Source organism: Podarcis filfolensis (assembly GCF_964270895.1).
Source record: "Podarcis filfolensis genome assembly, chromosome: 10".
Taxonomy (NCBI): Eukaryota; Metazoa; Chordata; class Lepidosauria; order Squamata; family Lacertidae; genus Podarcis; species Podarcis filfolensis.
Genome location: NC_139612.1, coordinates 42,294,738 through 42,318,360, shown reverse-complemented (window position 1 = coordinate 42,318,360; position 23,623 = coordinate 42,294,738). Strand labels below are relative to the sequence as shown.

The 23,623-nt window shown below is 45.8% G+C and overlaps 2 protein-coding genes across 14 annotated transcripts in view; both read right to left on the bottom strand.

Annotated features, from left to right (window-relative positions):
- The window catches only part of CNOT4 (CCR4-NOT transcription complex subunit 4), a 55,503-nt gene extending 54,508 nt beyond the window's left edge, over positions 1-995 (bottom strand). For 10 of the 13 annotated variants that reach the window (XM_083573619.1, XM_083573629.1, XM_083573627.1 and 7 more), the window contains exon 1: positions 688-960. The gene's annotated coding sequence lies outside the window, so the exon portion shown is untranslated. Of the gene's footprint in view, positions 1-687 lie in introns of all 13 variants that reach the window. The other 3 variants (XM_083573624.1, XM_083573626.1, XM_083573620.1) reach the window with 2 other exon arrangements.
- An 11,149-nt stretch (positions 996-12,144) lies between these two features.
- Positions 12,145-22,760, bottom strand: POLR3H (RNA polymerase III subunit H). The gene is made up of 7 exons (XM_083573644.1): positions 22,564-22,760; positions 20,068-20,201; positions 19,377-19,473; positions 16,832-16,918; positions 16,272-16,335; positions 14,003-14,210; positions 12,145-13,760 (listed from the first exon to the last, which is right to left on the bottom strand). Exons 1-7 carry the CDS (start codon positions 22,751-22,753, stop codon positions 13,707-13,709), a joined length of 834 nt encoding a protein of 277 aa, XP_083429770.1. The 5' UTR covers positions 22,754-22,760; the 3' UTR covers positions 12,145-13,706.
- Positions 22,761-23,623: the final 863 nt, after the last annotated feature.

Below are 23,623 nucleotides of genomic sequence, written 5' to 3'. Positions count from 1 at the left end.
AGCCGTACGGGAACGTAAGAGGAAATTTTAAAAAATCTAGGGAAATTCGAAATGCCCATCACAATAGGGCAAGAGGGGACACTTAACTGCCACCCACTACCAAACACACGTGCTGCTGCTGGAGAGCCTGGATACTCCCCTCCCCACCAACCACCACCTCTTTCAATACTGTGGATGGAAGGAAGGAGGAGAAACCTCCTCCTGCTCAGCACCTTATCAGACCCAAAGCCTATGAGCGATAGGTCCCTCCTGAACACGCACACGCGAGAAGCGGCGGAGGGGTGGGGATGGGGATGCGAAGGAGGCGCTGCCCGAGAGCCCTCCGCCTCTCTTGACTCCCCAGCCCCCGCCCTGAGCAGCCACAGCGTGGCCTCCGCCTCGCTCGGAGCCCCCTCTCCATCCAGCTGGTCCCCTGCGCGAGCAGCCAGGCGCCGGCAACCCTTCGGACCACCCTTGCGCTCCTGAGGGAGGCGAGCCGGCCCTCGCCGCCGCAGGGGCAGGAGCCGCCCTGGCTGGCCCCAGCCCGCCTTCCCGCCCCTCCGGCCACAGGGAGCCCCGGCGCCGGCCCAGGGTCTGGAGCAGGCGCATGAGGGATGGCCGAGGCCTGCAGGCTCCCCGCGAAGCCTCCGCTCTCTCGTAGCTAGGCAGCCCCGGCTAGCGCTCCCCGAGCCCCGGCTGCTCACTCACCCGCCGCCTCGTCGTCCCTGCTCCACGGCGACCGGCTGTCTGGCGGCGGGGGCGGCGATACCCTCTCGCGCTCCCTTCCTCCCGCTCGCTCGCTCGCTCGGCTTCTGTAGCAGCGGGGAAGGGGTCCGGGCGGCTCCTCCGACGACCTTTATGTGAGAGACGGGTAATCTCCAGGCTCTGCGCGCTCCGCTGCCAGACCGGCCACCATCTTACATTAGGGAGAGACTGCTTGCCTGCCCCGGACGCTGCTCCCAAGGCGCATGCGCACGAGCCGCCGGCGAGGCGGGTGCGGGGGAAAGGAAAAAGGTAGGAGGCGACGCGACGAGAGAGAGAGCATGACGGGAGTTGTAGTCTTTACGGGCGGGGGAGGGAACTAGGGCAGCCGGCGAGCGTGTCCTTCCCTGGGTTCAAAAGGGGGTGGGTTAGGCTGCTGACGAGGCGGTCACACCGTCGCCCAGGAAACAGTGATAGCTGTGCCATTTAAACCGGTTTTTTCCACATCAGTCAGAGGGACTGAGCTGGTTTAACGTCAGCTTGTGGTTCGTTTGAAATGCTCCCGGTTCGCTCATCCACCCCAGCCCGCTTCTTCCGGCACACATTCCTAGAGAGCGGGAGCCTGCATTTAAGAATCCCTTCCCTTTTCAAAAGGATGCAACAGATTCCGATCATTTGAAGCACCGCCAGAGTGGGGGTCACGGAGGGATGGGGTAGGCAGTGCCACGAAGATTCATGATTCGTCGACTCGGGTCGGCAAAAGCTTATATCACAACAAAACCTGGCACGGTAGCAAACAATATTCTTCGTTGTTCTGCTGTAACACTAACTCCCTCTGGGGATTTCCTAGCGGTAGTAATTCTTGTATGACACACAGATTCACCATTGAGACATGTTCTCATATGCGCTAATTACTTAAAAATACGCACAGTATATTCAAGAGACGGGCTGTCACCCAGGCAGGGCCGTAGCTAGGGGGTGGTGAGGTGGGCCCCCGCCAGCGGCGCTGGGGATTGAGGGGCGCAAAGTCGGCTTAAAAACATGTCCATAAATATAAATATTGATTATTGCCTCATAATAAATGCTTTTAATCAGAGGGTGAATTGAATGGGTAGAGTGGGGGTTGGGGTTGGAGGAGAGGCAGAAAGAAGAGCTAATTTGTCCGTGGCTAGGGGGCGCAATCTGGATGGTTCTGCCAGGGGCACAATATTGCCTATCTACAGCTCTGCACCCAGGAGACGTTTTAACTGATATCGCTGTGCATTGCTCCCATTACAATATATTTACAGTACTCCTGATGGGGGCTGGGGCTACGTAGCTGGTGTGGTCTGCATGGATGTAACTTGCAATTGTTTTACTTCAGGAGGCTTTCTGTGATGTATGGCTATTTTATTTTCAGTTTGTATTTATTGTTGCTAAACAGTATTAACTGTGACCAAAGGTAGATGCTCCTGGCGGTTTTTATAAGCACAATAATATTTGGCAGTCTGCTGTAGCCTAAGGAATTTTAACACAGTATAAAGGTAAAGGGACCCCTGACCGTTAGGTCCAGTTGTGGACAACTCTGGGGTTGTGGCGTTCATCTCGCTTTACTGGCCGAGGGAGCCGACGTACAGCTTCCGGGTCATGTGACTAAGCATGACTAAGCGAACCAGAGCAGTGCATGGAAACGCCGTTTACCTTCCTGCCAGAGCAGTACCTATTTACCTACTTGCACTTTGACATGCTTTTGAACTGCTAGGTTGGCAGGAGCTGGGACCAAGCAACGGGAGCTCACCCCGTCACGGGGATTCGAACCGCCAACCTTCTGATCAGCAAGCCTTAGGCTCTGTGGTTTAGACCACAGCGCCACCCGCATCCCTTAACACAGTATAGTGACATCCTAAACATTAGGCTGCATGCCTTTAGCATATAATAAATTTCCCCTGTAATGGATCAGGTACATAGCTTAAGAGTATATTTTTGTCTGGATATATTTTTGTATTTTTTTTTACCAAGGAGCCTCTTGTGGTTGAGTGCCTTTTACCAGCTTCATTTGGTAATGAGATAATCTGGCCACTGTAGTGTATGCAAAGCAGTCTATGTGGGTTGGCCCTTGGGCCTGATGGATAACCTCCAAGATGGAACAGTTAGACTGCTAATGGGGACAGATAGCCAGCACCATATAAACCTCTGCTAAAATATATATACTAGTTTCCCATATGCTACCAAGCTGGGTTTAAGACTTGGTTCCAGGATATGTTAAGAACCACCTGAGTCCTTAGATCCCAACTCAATAATCCAAAGAAGCACTGTTGGTGGTCCCCTGTGTTATAAAGATCCAAATGACCAATTCTAAAAGTTTGGCATTTAGGGTCATTGGTCCCATGCTGTGGAATACGCTTCCAACAGAGATTTGGCAGGCATCCTCACATTTGACTTTCAGGCATCTCTTGAAGAACTTTTTGTGCTGACACACTTATATAGCTGTTTAAACATTCTTGATTAGTCAGTCCTTTCAATGATTCTTTTGTATTGTTTTTATAGTGCACCATGTTTTCTTTTTTCTTGTATTATATTGTACACTGTCTTGATGTTTTCCGAAAGTTAGCAGTACAGTTGACTCTCAACGTATGTGGGGGTTATGTTCCAGGAATAGCGCAAAAAGTCAAAATCGCACATAGTCAAAAACACTCTCCCTGCACCTTTTCCAAGGCCACACACACTCTTTCAAGGCCACTGAACACTCTCCCTGCACCTCCCAATTCCCTCCCAATGTGAGTGCAATGGTAGGTGGGATTGCCAATGGTTTTTTTCCTGGATGCCCACCTCCTTTGTGATTTTTTTTTCCCCAGTGAAGTGCGTAAAACTGAATTTGCACAAGACAGAGCTCTGTATCATCCTTATCTCTCTGTATGCCAGGGTCCAACCCCCCCCCCCCGGGAGTTGTGTTGTGCAGCTGTCAGTATGCTCACTTGGGCATCGAAGAGGGAGGACCAAGGCAAGGGTTGCTGTCCAGTAGAATGGTAAGCGAAAATACAAATACATATGGAAAGTGCAAATAAAATACCGAAAGCTTATATGCAGGCATAGTGCATATAGGTATTCAGGGCAACATTCAAGAAGGTTGTCTTGTCACAAACATGACATCAAGCCAACATTGTTCCATTGAATTCAACCAGAGTAGGACAGAAAAGGTAAGTGTGAATAGGTTTTCTGCTTTCCAATTTTTGCAAAGAAGCGAGCACACAAATAGAATCAGACCTTTTACAGATGTTATTGAAAGCAAGTCCCACATAACCGAATGAGACCTACGGTATTTCCTAGTAAGGGCATACATGCAGCAGTCTGTCTTACTGAAATAAATGGGATTGCTTCGAAGTAAACATGACTAGAACTGGGCGATCAAATTTACATCGTAAGTCTTATACCTGTGTACTCTAAGGAAGCCTTACATGTTTTAATATGGCTTGATGCTAGATAAATGTACTTAAGTCTGCAACCTTAATGTGTGAAAATAGACAAGAGTGCACCTATCCTTTTGGGTGATTTTATGAGCAGACCTTCTGTTCTGCATAATTTCCTATTATATTTGATCATTCTGGTGGTAAAAGCATAAATTGTTTCTATGGAAAAATAATATTGTGAAAGTATTTAATGCATTTTAAAAGTATCTTAATGTGATTGTAGCAGCTGGTGGTTAACAGTAGTCAATTTCATGTGACCAGTTATTTCTCTGCAGAACAATAACCCAAGCTGTGCAGAATGATTGTAAACAAATGGTATTTTTTCACCTGTGTGTTACTATATTACACTGTATTGCTTTGCTTGCATCAGAAATCTACTAAGGAGGGATTGAAATTTTAGAACTATGGGTCTGATGGATGAATGATTTGAACAGGGCACCTTGGAGTAACCATGTACACTGGCCAAAAGTCTGACTATAAATTTATAGCCTTAAAAGTTGTACCATCCAGTAGTGGTTTGCATACTGGTATAAAAGTGTATCTGGTACTACAAGGTCAATTCTCTTTTATTTCTATAAGGTAAAGGTAAAGGGACGCCTGACCATTAGGTCCAGTCATGACCGACTCTGGAGTTGCGGTGCTCATCTCGCTTTATTGGCCGAGGGAGCCGGCGTACAGCATGTGGCCAGCATGACTATGCCGCTTCTGGCGAACCAGAGCAGCACACGGAAACGCCGTTTACCTTCGTGCCGGAGTGGTACCTATTTATCTACTTGCACTGATGTGCTTTTGAACTGCTAGGTTGGCAGGAGCCAGGACCGAGCAACGGGAGTTCACCCCGTCGCGGCTGCCGACTTTCTGATCGGCAAGTCCTAGCCTCTGTGGTTTAACCAGACTATGCTCCTGATCTTTCTGCTTTATTTGGGCCAAGTGTAGTTTGTGGACCAGTTTCAAAGGCAGCCACCACAATAATCTAATTAGGTTACCAAAACTTGGATAATTGTTTCAAAGTTAGCTGTGTTCAGATATGGATGTGGTTGTTTTATAAAAGATGTTCTATGCCACAGAGGCCACCTATGAATCTAGTACATGGGTAGGCAAACTAAGGCCCGGGGGCTGGATCCGGCCCACTCACCTTCTAAATCCAGCCCAGAGACGGTCCGGAAATCAGCATGTTTTTACATGAGTAGGATGTGTCCTTTTATTTAAAATGCATCTCTGGGTTATTTGTGGGGCATAGGAATTCATTCATTCCCCCCCCCCAAATATAGTCCGGCCTCCCACAAGGTCTGAGGGACAGCGGACTGGCCCCCTGCTGAAAAAGTTTGCTGACCCCTGATCTAGTAGCACCTCCAAATTATCTATCTGCTCCTTTTGTGGGCGGGTGGGGTGAGGCTTCATTCAAAACCTATTTGGGCCACTTAACTGGACAAATGAACTACTCATAAGCAGTATTTCTGCCTTAGCTGGATTAGGTTTCAGTTTATTGTTCCTCATTCAGTCCATTATTAAGTTTAACTACTGGCTTAGAATGTCTACTGGCTCACCTTAATTAGATGAGAGGTAACGTAGAGCTAGATGGTGGTACCTGAGCCCACATCCCCCTCAATGATTCTCATTCGTTTAACTTAGATCAGGGTTTCCCAGACTTGAGTCTCCAGCTGTTGTTAGACTACAACTCCCATCATCCCTAACTAGCAGGATCAGTGAGCAGAGATGTTGGGAACTGTAGTCCAAAAACAGCTGGAACTCAAGTTTGGAAACCCTGAAAAGATTTTTAAAAGCATAGGAGATAAAATAGAGCCTTGTGGATCTCCACCTAAACCCTTTGACCCAATGATACTGTATTTCATTTGCAGTTGTAATACATTGAGAACCACAGGGAGAAGCTTGGGAGGCTCCTGGAATATATTATTGAAGATTTTCCCTTGACAGACTACAGGATTCTTTAAATTCCTTTTGAATGAAGGAAGTGCAATGGCACTTGCCCACATTCTTCCTACTCTATCTTTGTCTTTTCCTCCCTCTGTAGTTTCCCCCACTGTTGTGGACTGTAATTGCCTAGTGGGCAGAAATTTGTCAATTTTGCCTATGCAACTCTGTAAGGCAGCATATACATGAATATATAACGTATACCTTTGTATACTTATAACCATGTACAAATAGTACACAATAAAATATTAATTTTAGACACAGTGTATTCAATGGAGTATCCCTAAAGGTAAATGGTGCTTACAAGGTAGGAGAGGTTAAGGCTACAATCCTAAATATACTTACTAGGGCGCAGGCCTCATTTAGCTTATGGGACTATCACTACTGAGTAAAAAATATATCCATAGGATCACCTTGCACAATAAAAAATTAAATATAAAATAAATTCTATTCACCACCAAACACTCCTGAGTGCTTATATCCCAACTATCCCAGCAATATGGGAGACGAGCATATTAATCATTCTGAACCAGAAGGCAGCTGGTCCACTGATTTTGTAATAGGTTGTCAATTCATACCCTTTTAGAGACACAAGTAGAACAATGTAAAGAAGAAAAAAGTGCTATAGATTTGCATTAATATTGTTAAGCCAACATAATAAATAACTCACATGAGAAGGTATGAACACACAATGAAGTATATAAGGGAACTTTTTTTTTTTTTAGAAGTGTTGTCTAACCTCAGTGCTCAGTGTCAAGTAATCAGCTCAGTATATGAGCTGGCTTTCTTTATAGCAAATTTATGCTGCGGGGTGTAGGAAAGGCACTTTCCATAGCTCAGCATAAAATAACTATCCTTTTCACAAGTGACAGTGCCTGCCACTCCTTATTCTAAATACAACTGTGAACTGAATAAAGCTTCTTCCAAGCAACTGAATGTATCACATTAACATTTCCAGTGTTTGTAAATCAAACAACCAATACTGACCAGAAAATCCGTATGATTTAAAATCTACTATCCCTTCAACTACACTTAGGTGGTATGCTGGAGAGTCACAGTGAAAGCCTATACATTTCTACTAGTAAGAGCCATTAGTTCCAGCGAGGCTCACTCCAGGTAAAATGTATATACTGGAACCCAGCCTGAAATATACTCGGAGTCGAGTGTGGATTTCATGCTCTTTATTCAGCTCATAGTAGTGAGGAATGAAAGTCCCCCCCCCAATGTCTGCTTTATATACATTATTTACACAATGGGTCCCACGTGATTGGCTAATTCCGGGATTCTCCTGTAGGCCAATCAGGTTGCGGATGCACTTCCACCTGGAGTTGGATTGGGTGGCTCCTGCGGACCAATCAGACTGCTGCATTCTGGATCCTATTGTTCTAGGACCAATCGGACAGCGCTGATTCTGTAGGGCGAGGCGTCGCATGCTAGTACCACTGGCAGCCTCTCGCCGAAGTGTGCCAAGACCGAGTTTGAGACGAGCAAGTCCTTGACTGCCTGGAATGCGGCCTCCTGGTGCTGGCCCCACACCCAAGGGGCCCGCTTGTCCAGGAGTCTGTGTAGGGGCTCCGCTACCACCGCCTTGTGGGGAAGGAAGGAATGGTAAAAGTTCAGTAGTCCCAAGAAGGCCTGAAGTTCAGTCTTGCCTTTGGGCACTGGGGCGTCACAAATGGCCCGTACCTTGTCCCCAGTTGGGTGGACCCCTTCTGCGTCCACCATAAATCCCAGAAAGTCCACCCGAGGCACTCCTAGTAGATACTTTTCTTGCTTCATCTTGAGACCCACCGTCTGGAAACGGTGCAGAACGGTGCGGAGGCAGTCCTCATACTCCTCTGGCGTGGGCCCGGCAATCAACACATCATCGAAGAAGGGGGTGACGCCAGGAATCCCTTTAAGGAGAGAGTCCATTAGATTCTGGAATATGCCTGGTGCCACGCTGACACCGAATTGCAGCCGCTTTACCTTGAACGCTCCTCTGTGTGTCACAATCGTCTGTGCCTCTACTGTGGCCTCATCCACAGGCAGCTGTTGACAGGCTTGGGCCAAGTCCAGTTTGCCAAAGAAATTTGACCCAGCCACGGTGGTGAGGACATGGCTGATCACTGGCACTGGGTATGCGTGGGCCGTGAGGGCCTTGTTTATGGTACATTTGTAGTCTGCACAGATGCGGACCAAGCCATTAGACTTGATGGGTGTGACGATCGGGGTTTTCCAGGGGGCATTAGGCACAGGCTCCAGCACTCCTTGCTCCACGAGCTGGTCCAATTCCTCGTCTATACAGGGTTTCAGGGCGAACGGGACCTGGCAGGCCTTGAGCCTCACAGGTCATACTGTGGGGTCAAGCTGTAGGGCAATGGGGGGGCCGTATACTGTCCCAATTACCCATCAAAAACCCCCGGAAATTCCTTGCATATGGCGTCCACATCCACTTGTAAGCTAGTGTGGTTCACCCCGGTGATGGCTAGCCCCAGTGGTCCAAACCAATCCCAGTAAGCTAACGTAGGGTCCCTTGACCACAAGCAAGTCCAGTTGCCGCGTCTGCCCTGAAGGTCCCCACCCCCATTGTGGGGACCTCACATTTCTGGAGGTCCCGGAGGGTGAATGGGACCAGCCTGAGTTTGGGACCCCCACTAGGGCATAGTTTCCTTAAGGTCCTTGCCGAGATTATGGACAGAGTTAACCTGTGTCAAGCTCCATGCAGCACGGGCCCCCCTCTATCTGTACCTCTATATAAATTTTCTCTCTGTTGGGTGGGGCAATTGGTATACCTGGCAGTCTGTGATCTCCGTCGAGTTGCCTTGGTGTGTTGGGCCCCGGGGCCTGGGGTTCTTGGATTGGTCATCTAATGCCTGGCATCGGGTGGGCTGAGCCTGACACACCCGGGCAATGTGTCCCAATTTTCTGCACTGCCTGCACTCTGCGTTGCGGAAACGGCAGGTCTTCCTCTCGTGACTCTCCCCACAGCTTGTGCAGTTCCCTCCTTCTCGTCGAGGCAGCTGTGGTCTTTGCGCTGCTTGAGTGCGCCGCTGTACTCGGTGCACCTCCTCCCTGTTGGATCCTGAGTCTTTGGCAAGGTCTTTGTGGTGGACCCTCAGCTGGGATGGCAGGCTTGGCCGTGTCTCTTGCATCGACCTCTCGGCAGCTTCAGTTGCCAGGGCCTCCTCCAGCGCAACCTGGAACGTTAGGTCCTTCTTGGCGTAGAGGCGTCGTTGCAGCTTCTCATCCTTCAGGCCACCGACGAGGCGGTCACGAAGCATGTTCTCCAACTCTGAGAAGTTGCAGAACTGGGCGGCTTGATGGAGGGAGGTCACAAACCCAGTTATGGTTTCCCCAGGGGCTTGCCGCTTTGCGTAGAAGGCATTTCGAAGAGCTACCACCGAGGGCTCTATCTCTCTGTCAATCCCTGTATGGGCCACCACCAAGGGCTGTGGTGAGAAGTGCCCCTTCAGCCGTTCCATTATTGTTTTGTAAGGAACAGTAGCGACGTCTTCAGGCGCAAGGAGAGCCTGGGCAATTTCAAACGTCTCCTCTCCGCAGACACTGAAGAATATTGCTCTCTTCTTGGCGTCTTCTTCGTTGGTGACCCCTTTGGCTTCTAGGAGCAAGGTGAAATGGGAGGCGTACGCTTCCCAGTCTCCGGATGCTGGGTTGAACGGCGAGAAGCTGCTTTTGGTTGCCATTCTGAGTTCCTTGGGTCCCGGAGCTGAAGCATGAATACACGGTGCAAGGCAGCCGTGTGGCGGTGCTGTGGTGCTCTGTGTGGCAGTCAGCTCAGCGGGATCCCACCTTTGTCACCAGTGAAATATACTCGGAGTTGAGTGTGGATTTCATGCTCTTTATTCAGCTCATAGTAGTGAGAAACACTGGGATTATCCCCCCAGGTTGCGGATTCACTTCCATCTGGAGTTGGATTGGGTGGCTCCTGCGGACCAATCAGACTGCTGCATTCTGAATCCTATTGTTCTAGGACCTATCAGACTGCTGCATTCTGAATCCTATTGTTCTAGGACCAATCAGGCTGCTGCAGTTTGGATCCTATTCAACTCAGTACACAACACAGCCTTAAAGTGTTATTCTAAAGTCTTATTCTTGAATACTTTTGAAACCTTCCCAAGCTACTTATTTTGGGCATGTGCTTGCCGTGCTATATTTAAGCAAAACCACGATTGCTAATTCCGCCCGAAAGGAACCTTGAAATCACACAGGGAATGGAGGTTGCAAAAGATGTTTATTTTTAAATTAAGATAAATTAACTGAAGAGAACGGCTTTGCCAAATATACGCTCGACTCCCAGAACCGAACGAGTACACTTCATTCTTTCCCGCTACCCTCCACGAGGCAGGCTGGGACTACACTTCCCAGCGTTCATTGCTTCTGGGTCCTCACATTCAGGATTAGCCAAGGCAGCCTTACCTGGTTGTCATTGCGTCTGAAGCATTACGTTAGCACAGATTACCACTTTGTTTTGCAGCATAACAAGAGGAATATCTTCTGTCGTCTGAGGGAGCCTTCTGAGAATCAGCAGCGGGGTCCCTCAAGCCTAAGAAAGTGACGCTTCTATCCCGGCGCTACACTGGGCGCCTCTGCTGCTCTGGGGGCCTCTCGTCGACGACGGCGCTTTAGGAAACGTCACGGTCGTTCCGGTTTTTCAAAATGGGCGCGGTGTCGGCGGCAGTTCGCGTCCTGGGAGCCGCTCCTGCCTATCGGGGGGCTCGGTCTCCCTCACCTTTCCTTCGTAGGCTTGCTGGGCCGAGGCGCCCAAGAATTCTGCGATACTCCGAACTGGCCCTCGTTCGCATTCAAAATAAAATTTAAAATGAAGCCAAGCAAGGTATGTCAACGCGGTCTCTTACCAAGACTTAAAATACGTTATTTGGGAGGCCAAGTATTATTACGGAGGCTCCAAGAACAGGAAACGCCTCGGCGAGGGAAGATTTCGAGCCAGTTTATGTGCTGGAAACAAGCTTCTGGGATGCCAAGAACTCGCTCCGACAACAACGTTGGGTAAACACGACTTGTTTCCAAGTGAGGGGTTGGGGGGAGCTGCAACCAGCTAAAAGGTTTCCGCCATATTTTAGTATAGTAGATCAAATGCTAGCAATTAAGTTTTTGATATGGGAGTTATTGCTCCCCCCTCACGTGCTCTGTGCAAATTGCTGGGGTTTTTTAGACTAATGTATTGTGGATTAGATGTTATGAGTGTTTGTTATGAATTTTATGAGGCGCTTTAAATTCCAATTTTATTTGGTTGGTGTCTTTCAATTTTTAATCTAGGCCATCTTGGAATAGCATTACTCAAGAATTGTGGCAGATTTACGGAAACATTGGTCAGAAAATGGCACACACACACAAAGCTTATTTCTGCAGTCCTTTGAGCTGTGAATTTAACACTGCCTTTTACTTGGTTTATGCTTATTTTATAATTTTTGGATTACTTTGTTACTCTGCTGGATGCATTGAAGTCATCCTGGGAATTTTCCACATTGAAGCGTGTTATATACAATAAAGACTATGATTCTAATATTCTCTAAAGTTCACTTATGAATTTCAAATGTGTCCTTCCAACCATGTGGAATAAAAGCAGTACAATGCTGTACAATCAGTGCAGTGGGCCCAACCCTCAGCAGAGCTTAGACAATGCACTTCTTGAACTTCAACCACGTGACTCTCTGCTTCAGCAAGCATTTTAAAGCAGTGGTTGAGTTTATAATTTCTTATTTTTTAAATATGATTTTTTAAAATGTCATTGAATAGAAATTCTAATAATTAAACAATATATATTTTAAATAAAAAAATCATGTCTACTCAAAAGTCTGATTTCAGTGGTGCTGCTAACTCCAACATAATTGGTTATTGGCTAGGAGCCTGAGTGTATGTATTAATTAAGCTGGTTCAGATTCTATATTGAGTGAGTCACAATAGAAAAGCCTTTGCTTAATGGCAAGAAAGAACAAGTGGTTATTTCTGGGGAACTTCATTTAGGTGCTTAAAACTCTGTATTAAATTGGTTGATGTGTCATGTCAACATCACACAAAAATGTAAATTCTTTTAGGCAGCACTATACAATAAAATAGAAGATTTAAACCAGTGCAAAGTTTATTGGAACTTCAGGTACCTCCATTTCAGGAGGCTTTCATTGAAAAGCAGTCAAAAACCTGATGGCATTGCCACTTCTCTGGCTGTATAGTTAACTCATATATCCTTTATAACCAAAGCTGCTGTTCCAGCCATTATACACTAGCAATATTTATTAGAAAAACACCGGCTCTGCAGTAATCACCTTGCATAGGAACATCAGAAGCAGATGTCCTGCACAACCCTCAGTGGGTTACAGCAGCATTAAAACCTCCAATCAAGGCCTTGAAGCAGGAACAGCCAAGGCAGAGCGGCTTCACCGGTGCACTTGTAAGCCAAATATATTGCCATCAAAAAGCAGGCTCTATTCAAGTATGTTACCATAGAAGACATGTACGTCAAAAGCCCTTCTTAAAATGAAGAGCTATATTTATTGATGCTCTGGTAGTCCTAGCTTTGCTTTTCTCATTAGTGGTCCACATGTATAGTCCTATGATGCCGTAGGAATGTTTTTATTGTGTATTGTAATTGTGTCTTTGTGTGCCTTTTGCACTGCTGCCCAATGTTCTATATTTTCCACTACAATGCAGTCAAAGACCAAAAACTGAATGGCCATTGTCTATGTTTGCACTCCTATTCAACACCCAAGGAAGAATTATCTACTTCAAGATGTGACTATCTGCCTCCTTATACAGAAAGTCAACAAAAGTTGTTGAGTTTCGAGATGTCATTCACATCTACAGCAACTTGCATTAGAATTTTGTTATGTAGAGGAAAAAAGGCTATAATCATCCATCTACATTTCTAAGCTAAAAACAAACTCAAACCACGTTTTCATGGAAGACAGCAAGATTAAGAAGAGCAGCTAACAAGGTTTGTTTGCTCTCTAAACACTGCAGACGTACTAACCCCGTTATTAGAGTGTTCTGCAAGTACAGTAGCTCACTGAATTTGCCAGGGTTAAGCAAATAGTTCCAAGATATTCAGGAGGACCCATTGGAGGCAGTCTGATGGCTATATAGATTCGATTCTTACCCTTGCCCTAGTTTTCCTAGTCTTCCTTATCAGTATGTGACCTTTAAAAGCCAGGGCATGAATTTCCTCCACTGTCAGAAACACATCCATCCAAATGGGGAAAAGGAACAAGAGGGATTCAGTAAAATGACTGTAAGCTTTCATAACATCATTCCTCTCCACCTCTCAAATCACTACTGGTTTCTTCTAGACTGAAGTTCTTCAAAGTTTCTTCTTGCATCTGCTTTAAACACAAGGCCTGTCTCAAATTTCTTCTAGGGTAGCAGATTCTTCTTAGGTTCTTGTACCCAGTTCTGCTAGGTAGAAAGATCAGAACCACCAGTTTGTTGACAGGGCCATGGTATGCAAATATTCTGTGTTGATGACATCACACTGCATGTTCCCACTCATCATCTACTTCAAAACTAGGGTAAAGTAGAAATAGAAACACAGTGTTTCCATTCTGCAGTTGCTTTCTAAGGAGAGAAAAATGCACACACTGGCTTTTCCAATCTGGTAAATGCCCATCTTGTGGAAGTCTCTCCCTTTGGCTAGCTGTTTGTCCACCAGGATAGGAGACCCAGACCAGGTTCACTGATAGATCCCTGCACAGAGAAAGAATATATGTTAGAATTTAGCACATGAAAATCTGGATTATCCATTTAATCTGCAGTATTCTCTGAATTCTGAGTTTTTCATTCTGAGGTCACTTAGAAATTCTCACATATCCTTTCCTCACAATTATAAATAGTTAAAAGAATAAGGTCTACATCCTATGTGACTACTTTTAGGTAGTGAAAGGATATTTCAAAAGCCTATGTAGAAAGGAGTAGTGTTAAATAGTTACCACTAGTGTGTAGGGGGCTTCCTTCTTCTGCACCTCCTCTGTGGCACTAGAGGTGGAGGGCTCTGCAGAGCTTGGGCCTGTTGGGGATGTGTCAATGAAAGTTTCATCAACCACCCGGAAACGGATTTCCTCTCCTGTATCCATATACAGGTCATGGGCTCCTTCTTCGGTCTCATATTCCCAAACCCATACTTGTTCTGCTTCATCACTGGGCACATAGAGAGTTAAGGCAACAGTGCGATAAGAAGGCATAGAAGTTCAAATTCAAGTATGAAATCCCTTTTCCGAGATTGGCTCTCACAGCTTTTTAACTAAATACAGTACAAGTAAAATAAGCATGGTAAATTAGATCACTCTCTACAGCAATGGAAAATTTTCTGCTGCAAATTATCCTAAATGCATTCTGGAAAATGCATTTCACTGTCCCCTGTGCAAGGTTTTCTCACAGAACACAGACCATGCTAGATCTGCTAATAAATGTCTCTTATGTTATGCAGCAAGAAAATTGCATTCAATCCAGCAACTAACCACAGGTCTCAGGCTGAAAACAAATAAGACATTTGACTTGGACTGCCGCATACCAAACCTTAACTGATCTCTTTCCTATTAATGCCCTTCACACCACTTCCCTCAACCCAACTAATCTTTGGGTTGTATCCAATGTGCAAGTAGAAGGCAGCTTTGTGCAATGGCTCTTTTTCTCTTCCCCAACAGTTTCCACAAAGCTTCCCTACAGAGTCTGAGGGCCATATCAATCATTGAAGCCTGCATCCATCCATGGCTACAGAGTTTGTGCCCTCGGAGGTTGCCCAAGATTAGGTGGAGGAATCTTGTGCCCTGCAACCCTGACCTCTTACACCTGCAGCACCAGATAACACAGCTCACAATGTCTGATAATTCCTCTCTAAATAAGCTTTTTTTGGGGGGGGGGGCAGGGATGAGAGTAAATGAAAGATCCATTGTGAAAGTGTTGGATACACCCAGTTCAAAAATTATATGGATACTTTCCTGAGCTGTGGAATAGTGACTTAATGTTAAGACACTCAGCTCTATCTGCTGATGGATGGCCACACCGACTCTGCCCCGAACACACTGACCAGATGCTTGGAAGCTGTGGCTGGATGGTTTCGTGGGAGCCGATTGAAACTAAATCCTTCGAAGACAGAGGTCCTATGGCTAGGTCGGGATGGCATGGGGATGAGGGACCAACTCCCTTCTCTTGCAGGGGCCCAATTAGTGCCATTGCCTTCCATTAAGAGTTTGGGTGTAATCCTTGACGCCTCCTTTTCCATGGAGGCGCAAGTTACAGCAACAGCCAAGGCGACATTTTTCCACCTTCGCCGCATCAAGCAGTTGGTCCCTTACCTTTCCCGCCCTGACCTGGCCACAGTGATCCATGCAACGGTCATCTCCAGGCTTGACTACTGTAATTCGCTCTACGTGGGGCTGCCCTTGAAGCTGTCCCAGAAACTCCAGCGGGTACAGAATGCTGCAGCGCGGCTCCTCACGGGGTCTCTGCCATGGGAGCATATTCACCCAGTGCTTTTCAAGCTGCACTGGCTCCCGGTGGAGTACAGGGTCAGATTTAAGGTGCTGCTTTTGACCTTTAAAGCCCTTCACGGCCTAGGACCCTCGTACCTACAGGACCGCCTCTCCTGGTATGCCCCACAGAGAGCCTCAAGGTCCATAAATAACAACACCCTAGTGGTCCCAGGCCCTAAGGAAGTTAGATTGGCTTCAACCAAAGCCAGGGCCTTTTCAACTCTGGCTCCGGCCTGGTGGAACGCTCTGCCTCATGAGACCAGGGCCCTTCAGGATCTGATTTCTTTCTGCAGGGCCTGTAAGACAGAGTTGTTCCACCTGGTCTTTGGCTTGGAGCCAATTTGATTCCCTCCCTCCCTCTCTTTTTTCTTTTCCTTCTCCTCCTGCGATGAGGCTACATTTTAATATTTTAATGTTCCATTATTTTAATGTTGTATTTTATTTTTGTTTTTAACTTGTAATCATTCATCTTGTTTTTATTATTGCTTGTAAGCCGCTCTGAGCCCGGCCTTGGCTGGGGAGGGTGGGGTATAAATAAAAAATTATTATTATTATTATTATTATTATTATTAGTCTAGCATTAAATAACGGACAATCTACTGGAATGTTTTGTAACATACTCATAGGGGGTTTTGCATTAAGTAAAAACAGACTCCATCTGAAGGGAAGTAGCTTTCATATTATACATCTTTAGCTATCCAGCATCACGGAGCTGTTTAGAGGATACAACTTGGCAGGTTGCTGTAGGGATTCTGGAGGAATGATGATGTCATCAAAGAACCCAAGTGAAACTACAAAAAAAGAAGTTCAGATTAATAAAGAAGCAAGATGGATGCAATGTGACTCCTAGAATTTAAGCTTTCCCCATGTCATCACCTAGTGGCATGTCCAATAAGGAATCTGAACCTATGTCCAGCATTCTTTCTGCTGTACTGTAAATTTAATAAATGCAGAATTGGAATATCCATCAGGACAATAAAGGAGAACTTTAAGCCTCAAATATGTTTTTCCACCTTTCGTTCTATATTGACTTATTTTTACTTATTTATTTTTCAGAAAAGAAACTGAAGTTCAGTTCTTTTGGCAATGTATTGCTGCTACTAAGGAGTGATTCCAAACATCTTAACCATAGTAACTTCAAACTTTTTTAATAGAACAGTCTTTCTTTTGAGACATATCTACTGGTTATCTTGGTATAATATTTCATAATTCTAGACACCCACTGCAGTCCTACCCACAATATTCCTGTGATTATTTGGTGAATTACTGGTAAAAGTTAAAATTTACCCCGAACTCCTTCCAGACTGCAGCCTTTTATTACTCCAACCAGAATTTCATCCAGAAAGGGGTGAAACACAACATACCGAAAATGCACTGAAAAAGAAAAAAGCAACACAACATGCTGCTTGAACAAGTCACTATTCACTCCCTCCCTATGGACCGCTAAAATAACAATCCAATACAGTGGACACTTGGGTTGCGAACGTGATCCATGCAGGAAGCACTTCCGCAACCCACAGTGTCGGGTCTGCACGGGTTGCGATTTGGCACTTCTGCGCATGCGCAGAAACCCGGAAGTAACCCATTCTGGTACTTCCAAATCCAAAATTGCGCAACCCGAAGCATCTGTAACCCAAGGTATGACTGTACTAGCATTTTGCTATTTACTAGTTTCTGAAAAAACTTGGATAAATAATGAATGGGCTGAGCAGGCTCAAATACCACCATACAGTGGTACTCCCATTTCAAGCCAAAACCTCCTAAGTTTCAGTGACTGTTCCTACAATCACCAAAGCAAGTGTGGCAAAATGTTTGTAGTTGTTGTTTAACAGAAGCATAAGGGTTTTGTCTCTTTAAATATAGTACATGACCTCCAATGGGAAGGTGCAAATGCTGTAGTAAATGCAGGGCAGAACCAAAAGACCCAAAACCATGATACAGTGGTACCTTGGGTTACATATGCTTCAGGTTACAGACTCTGCTAACCCAGAAATAGTGCTTCAGGTTAAGAACTTTGCTTCAGGATGAGAACAGAAATCGTGCTCCGGCGGCGCAGCAGCAGCAGGAGGAGGCCCCATTAGCTAAAGTGGTGCTTCAGGTTAAGAACAGTTTCAGGTTAAGTACGGAGCTCCGGAACGAATTAAGTACTTAACCTGAGGTACCACAGTACTGGCAAAGCATGGGTGGGTGGAGTTGGCACTTGCTTCTGACCTTCTCTACTTGACAAAATCCAGTATCTTCACTCAGACATGCACACAGCTGGATGTACAAGTGGAGACACTCATGTTTAGGGGACTAAGAATTTCAAAATCGCACACCATTAATTGCACCTCTCCGTCTTCCAAAAACTGTCTGAGAAATCCTAAGGAAAACTATGCTTTCAATCTATGCTTCTATGTCATTGCTCTAATGATGTGCATAGCATATCAGTCCAGTTTCTGGGCAGCTGTGTCAGCTTTTTGAGATTCTGCAAGCCTGGCAGACTGAAAATAGACTTGTTTTGATCGGTAACTAGAGCAAATAGGACAGTGCTGAGTGAACTGCAGCAGTAAGGGAAATGAAGATTAGAGTGGCCCTGTTTGCACCCAAGTGGTCTTTTAGATTTGTCTTGTCAGATATTAGATGTACAAGATAAATGAAGGTCAAGACACCAGCAGTTTCTAGTGAACAACTGAAATACACACTGGAAAAAGTCTGTCAGTACCTTTCATTTTCTGTAAGAAACTGATGAATAAAAAAATAGCAAAAAAGTCAAGGGAAAGGATAACAACAAGTGTCATTTATGCAGGAGCATAAAGGTACATATTATGCACATTGCAAGTAATATACTGTCACCATTCCATGACTGATCAATCCGTCAGCATTCTAAAGGAGAACATTGTGATAAGTTGAGAATTTAAGACAGGGATCACCAACCTTTTTTGACCAATTGTCACATTTTGAATTTTGAGAGCCCTGTTGGCACTAGTTACAAAATGGCTGCCATGGAGGGACATGGAATAACACAACATGGCTGCCATGTGGTGCATGGGTAAAACACCCCCCGGCAGCCTCATGTTTACTATTGGAAATCAACTATGTCTTGCTAGACCTGATAGTTGAGACGCAGCTTTTAAAGGCACAAGAACCCTGCTTTTCCAAATGTGATTCCAAAAACAAAGCCTAAGCTGCATCCGGCACCCACTTACTTGGGATTGTCCCATTGTAAACTTGCTTCCAAAGTTGGCATATACACCGTGGTACTGCAAGCTATTTATATCATGATTTTTAATGTGTGCCTGCACATCAGATCCTACACAGGAGATATGTCTAAGCAATAGGCGTGACCAATAAAGTGACCACCTGTCAAAGTGGCTCATGGAGGGCTGGTCACTTCTGGATCTAGTCCTCCTGCTGAAGTTGCTCCCCAACCTTGCCATAGGTCAGCATATCATATTTCTATTTCTGCAGCCTAGATCATCAATATATAAACATGTAGAACAAGCCTACCTCCTTGAGAATATTAGCAACAGGTAAGAAAATGTGGTACTGCAGCATACCTAGTGTGTCACCACAACTCTCCTAAGGGATAGCAAGTTCTAAGGATTAAATGAAGTAAAAGGAACTTCTTCTGATTTCTGCCTATGAAGCAGTTCCCAAATGTATTTGCTACAGAAAGTATCTGTTGCTTTACCAGCAAAACGTAGATTCCCACATGAAGAAAACAGAGATCTTAAAGTACTGTAGTGCTGTCTACTCATGTTCATATTGCTTTAGGCACCTCTCAAATTTTGTTGTTGTCAACTCTCCTACCAATCCAAAGCGCTCATATTAAGAAGAATAAGAGGCAAACCTTTTGTATGTGATGCACCATCTCCTGGGAATATGTAGGATTCTTCCAGTTTTGTGATGTCGTAAAGGCAGATGCAGAGGCCAACATTATACACAACCTGTTTGGGGGTGGGGAAGACAAAATCCGGAGAGCAATAAATTCCAGCAACTAGAGGAAATGTGTTAAGCCTTCCTGAAACAATATGCCAGAGTTCATGCACAAGGAAAGCTGTGCAGATGAACCAAACTGGTGAACTGATTCAAAATAATTGTTTAGCAGAAAATTATTTATACGTGCCGGCCTCAACTGGCAAAAGCAGTAGAGAAAGATGAGATAATTAAGAAGAAATTTGAGTGTGTTTCCTAAACGGATGCCTCAGTTCTAGTTTCTACTTATTTTTTGCCTCCCATTTACTTTCCAGTCTTACACTACATTGCATCTCACTTGGATACTGAATTTAGATTGGTCAAAATCTGGTACGTTTTCCATAGTTGTGCAAACTACTGTGGCCACTGCAAATACACCAGTTAAGTTATGTGATTTTGCATCATGCCTAGTATTACATGTGACATTGTACTCTTTATTAACACTAAGCCACAGAGGCTACTTTCAATCAACAAACTGGTCTGTTTCTAAAAATCTTCACATTTACAATAGTTGCCCATTAAAAAACTTTAGTCAGCCAACATGGTCTACAACACTTAAGCTTTACCTTATTGGCTAACTTCTTATTCAACTCTTCAGTGATAGCATCATTAAGCTTCCTTTCAAACTGCCATGGAGGAATCCGCACAGTATCTGTCATCTCCACTAACACAAACATGGTGGCCAACAAGAGTAAAGTTCCTAAAAGAGGAAAAAAGAAGAGTCAGCAAGACAAATGTTCTTTTCTGCAATGATGATTGTGACAGCAGGTGGTGACAGGAGGGGAAAAGATGCTGAAGTTTCTGTGACGCTGGTGGATCTTGTTCCATTGACCTAATCTGGTGTACATTTCAATTCCTTGTAAAAATCAATGGTTATTAAATAATTTTGTAACCATTGTGAGCAAGCTAATTTGATTATGAATTACTGTATATCATCAGATTTTACATTACCGTATTTTCCCCCCATAGGACGCACTTTTCCCCCTCCAAAAATGAAGGGGAAATCTGGGTGCGTCCTATGGGGCGAATGCAGGCTTTCGCTGAAGCTTGGAGAGCGAGAGGGGTCATTGCGCACCGACCCCTCTCGCTCTCCAGGCTTCAGGAAGACATCCGCAGCCTAGGCAGCCCTGCGGGAGGTCCCGCAGGGATGTCTAGGCTGCGGATAGCAGCCTGCTTCCCGGAGCATCGGGCGCTCTGCTTTCAGGGCGCCCGGCGCTTCGGGAACACATCCGCATCCTAGGCAGCCCTGCGGGAGTTCCCCGCAGGGCTCCCCACGCTGCGGATAGCAGCCTGCCGCCCGGTGCGCAGGGCACCCTGAAGCAGAGCGCCCCGCGCGCCGGACAGACATCCGCAGCGTGGGGAGCCCTGCAGGAGTTCCCCGCAGGGCTCCCCACGCTGCGGATAGCAGCCTGCCACCCTGAATCAGAGCGTTCATCTCGCCGGGCAGACATCGGCCAGCCCCACAAGCTCGGGGGACAGCAAGGAGGCGCAGCGCCGCCATCCCGCTGTTCCTCGACCTGGTTCGGTTTCCCTGACCTGCTTTTGGGGGGGAAATAAAGGAAAAAATTTTTTCCTTTATTTCCCCCCCAAAAAACTAGGTGCGTCCTGTGGGACGGAGCGTCCTATGGGACGAAAAATACGGTATTTATTTTTAACAGATTTTTTATTTGTCTATTTTCCAACCTTACTTGCTGGAAACTGTCTACAATCTGCAGTGTGCTGTGAAATATACTATTTATCATAAAATAAACCATGTTTTGTTACTTTAAGATACTTAATACCATTTTCTTAACACATGAACTCAAAAGTGGTATATCAAACAATACTGTCATAATAGGCTAAAATACATTAAATTAAGCTGAGAATTAAAATGGCAAACACAGAACTAAGGCACATAAAAAGCTTTTCTAAAAAGTAAGATTTTTAAATATGCTCTAAATCTTATGAAGTATTCAAAAGCTCCTCAAGGAAGAGTTTCATATGACAGAACCAGAACAGATCTTGTGAATGATAACTTTGATCTTGATTTCATATCAGGATGTCTTTAAGATCAAAATTAAAGTAACCGCAATAAAAGCCCTGAAGCTAGTGCAGGGGAGGAAAAGAGGGAGTGTGCTGGTGTAAGGCTTGATCTTGGCTTAATGACTTATTTTATTAAGCAGAATTATTATGTCCAAATTGGCCCTTGGAATCTCTTAAGATGTAATGACCATCAATTTGGTAAGAAAAACATATTTAGGTAAAAAAAGAAGAACCACCATGGATTTCTGAGGTTAAACATTGGCGTGTTCTGGGTATGCACTCCTATCTCACAGGCCCACACACCAAATTCAAGTGCATCTATTTTATTTGCCCTGCAACATGCTCAGTTCTAAAACCAGCATGTTTCCATGCTTGGAGTACTGGACTAGGACTGTGGAGCTCTAGGTTCAAATCCTCATTGAGACATAAAATTCACCAGGTAATCATGGGTTACCCATTCATTCTTAGCCTATCGCCTTCACAGTGTTGCTGCGAGGATAAGGGGTGGTGGGAAAGAGGGAAGGCCCATGTACGTTGACCTAAGTCAGATAACGAATATCTGACTACCGACTGAACATCGTGCACGTTTGGTTTTCCATTTCGTTGCACAGCACTAATTTGCAGAGTACCAATCTCGCTGTCGGAAAGGTAGAAACATCTACGGCCTGAACCCATTTACTCTAAAATGCACCTTTTGCACTACAGAAGTGTAATCTGCCCGAATTTTCTCATAAAATGAGATGAAGTGCTTAGCACATGAAAACGCTAAGCAGAAGAATGGTGTGCTTGAAGGCTAAGGCTTACACGTGCATGAGGAAGGGAGCCCACTGAACCATGTGCGTGGCCGGGAGAAGAGCCGTCCTGGCTCTCCAGATCCTCCTCCTCCTCCTCCCTTTCTTCCCCGCTGTCAGAGGGATCCCCGGCACCCGCTAGCGGGCCGAGGCCGACGGAGGAGCGGCGGCCGAGGCCTGAAGACTCCCCTGCAAGCCTCCGCTCGCTCGCAGCAGCCGAGCAGCCCTTGCCTTCGCGGCTCTACTCACCCGCCTCGCGATCGCGGCTCCACGGCGACCAGCTATCCGACGGCAGCGGCAAGGTCAGCGCTCCTTCTATCAGAAGACGCGACCTTGCACGGAAGATCGGACACCGTCTCCGGTCCACGCGACGCAGACCTTTGCTAGAGGAAAATGCTGTTTTGCTTTTGCCCGACGGCGCTTTATTCCGAGCGCGCATGCGCAAGAGCCCATAGGGCGACGGGGAGGAAACAGGAAACCGCCAGGAGGCGCGTGATGGCGGGTGCAAGCTGCAAGTTTGTACTGTATAGGAAGCGTCCCCAGGTGCCGTCGCGCTTGTGAAGAGCCGCAGCCAGGATTTTTGTTGGGGGGCGAGCAGAGCTTCAGTTAGCTATGTATTTTTATTGATTTGGAGAGTGGGCAGCTGCCCCTCCTTCTCTACGCCCATGGCCGTACTTATCCTATATATTTTGGCCGCTTTGAATTTTGACGTTTGCTGATTGTTTTTTGTACAGTATTGCTATTTAACTAAACGCGAAGCGCGCCGGTGTATACACAAATAGTTATAACGGACAAAAAAACAAAACACTTATTCTTTAGTCTAACTTTTATCTATTGCAGCATGCAGCCTCTCTTTGTCTCTACCCTCTGGTGTCAGGTTTTGGGTGCCAGCAAGACTTTTGGTTGGTTTTGCTGCTTTCCCAGCTGTTCTTCAGAAAAGCTTCCGATGATTCAGCCGTCATCCTTCATACGAAAACACTCACTTCTGTGTTTGTAAGTGTTGGCTGCTTTTCAACACGCCTTCCCCCTCCCGCCCAATGCAAAACAGGCGCCTCGTGTTCTCTAGCACATTAACATCACCCACAACTGACATACTGGAGGAGTTAAAAACATTACACGCAAACACTTCCCAAGCTGATATGGGGATCGGGGACTTTGCCTTGCATAGAGCTGCAACTCAACCATGGAGGCTCCTGTTGCTACTTTCAGGTTGGGGAGGCAAGTATAGAAATTACCTACAACCCCCAAAAGAAAGATAAAGGATGCAGCATTGTTTTTGTATGCAACTTCGCTGGTCCTTCCCTACCCC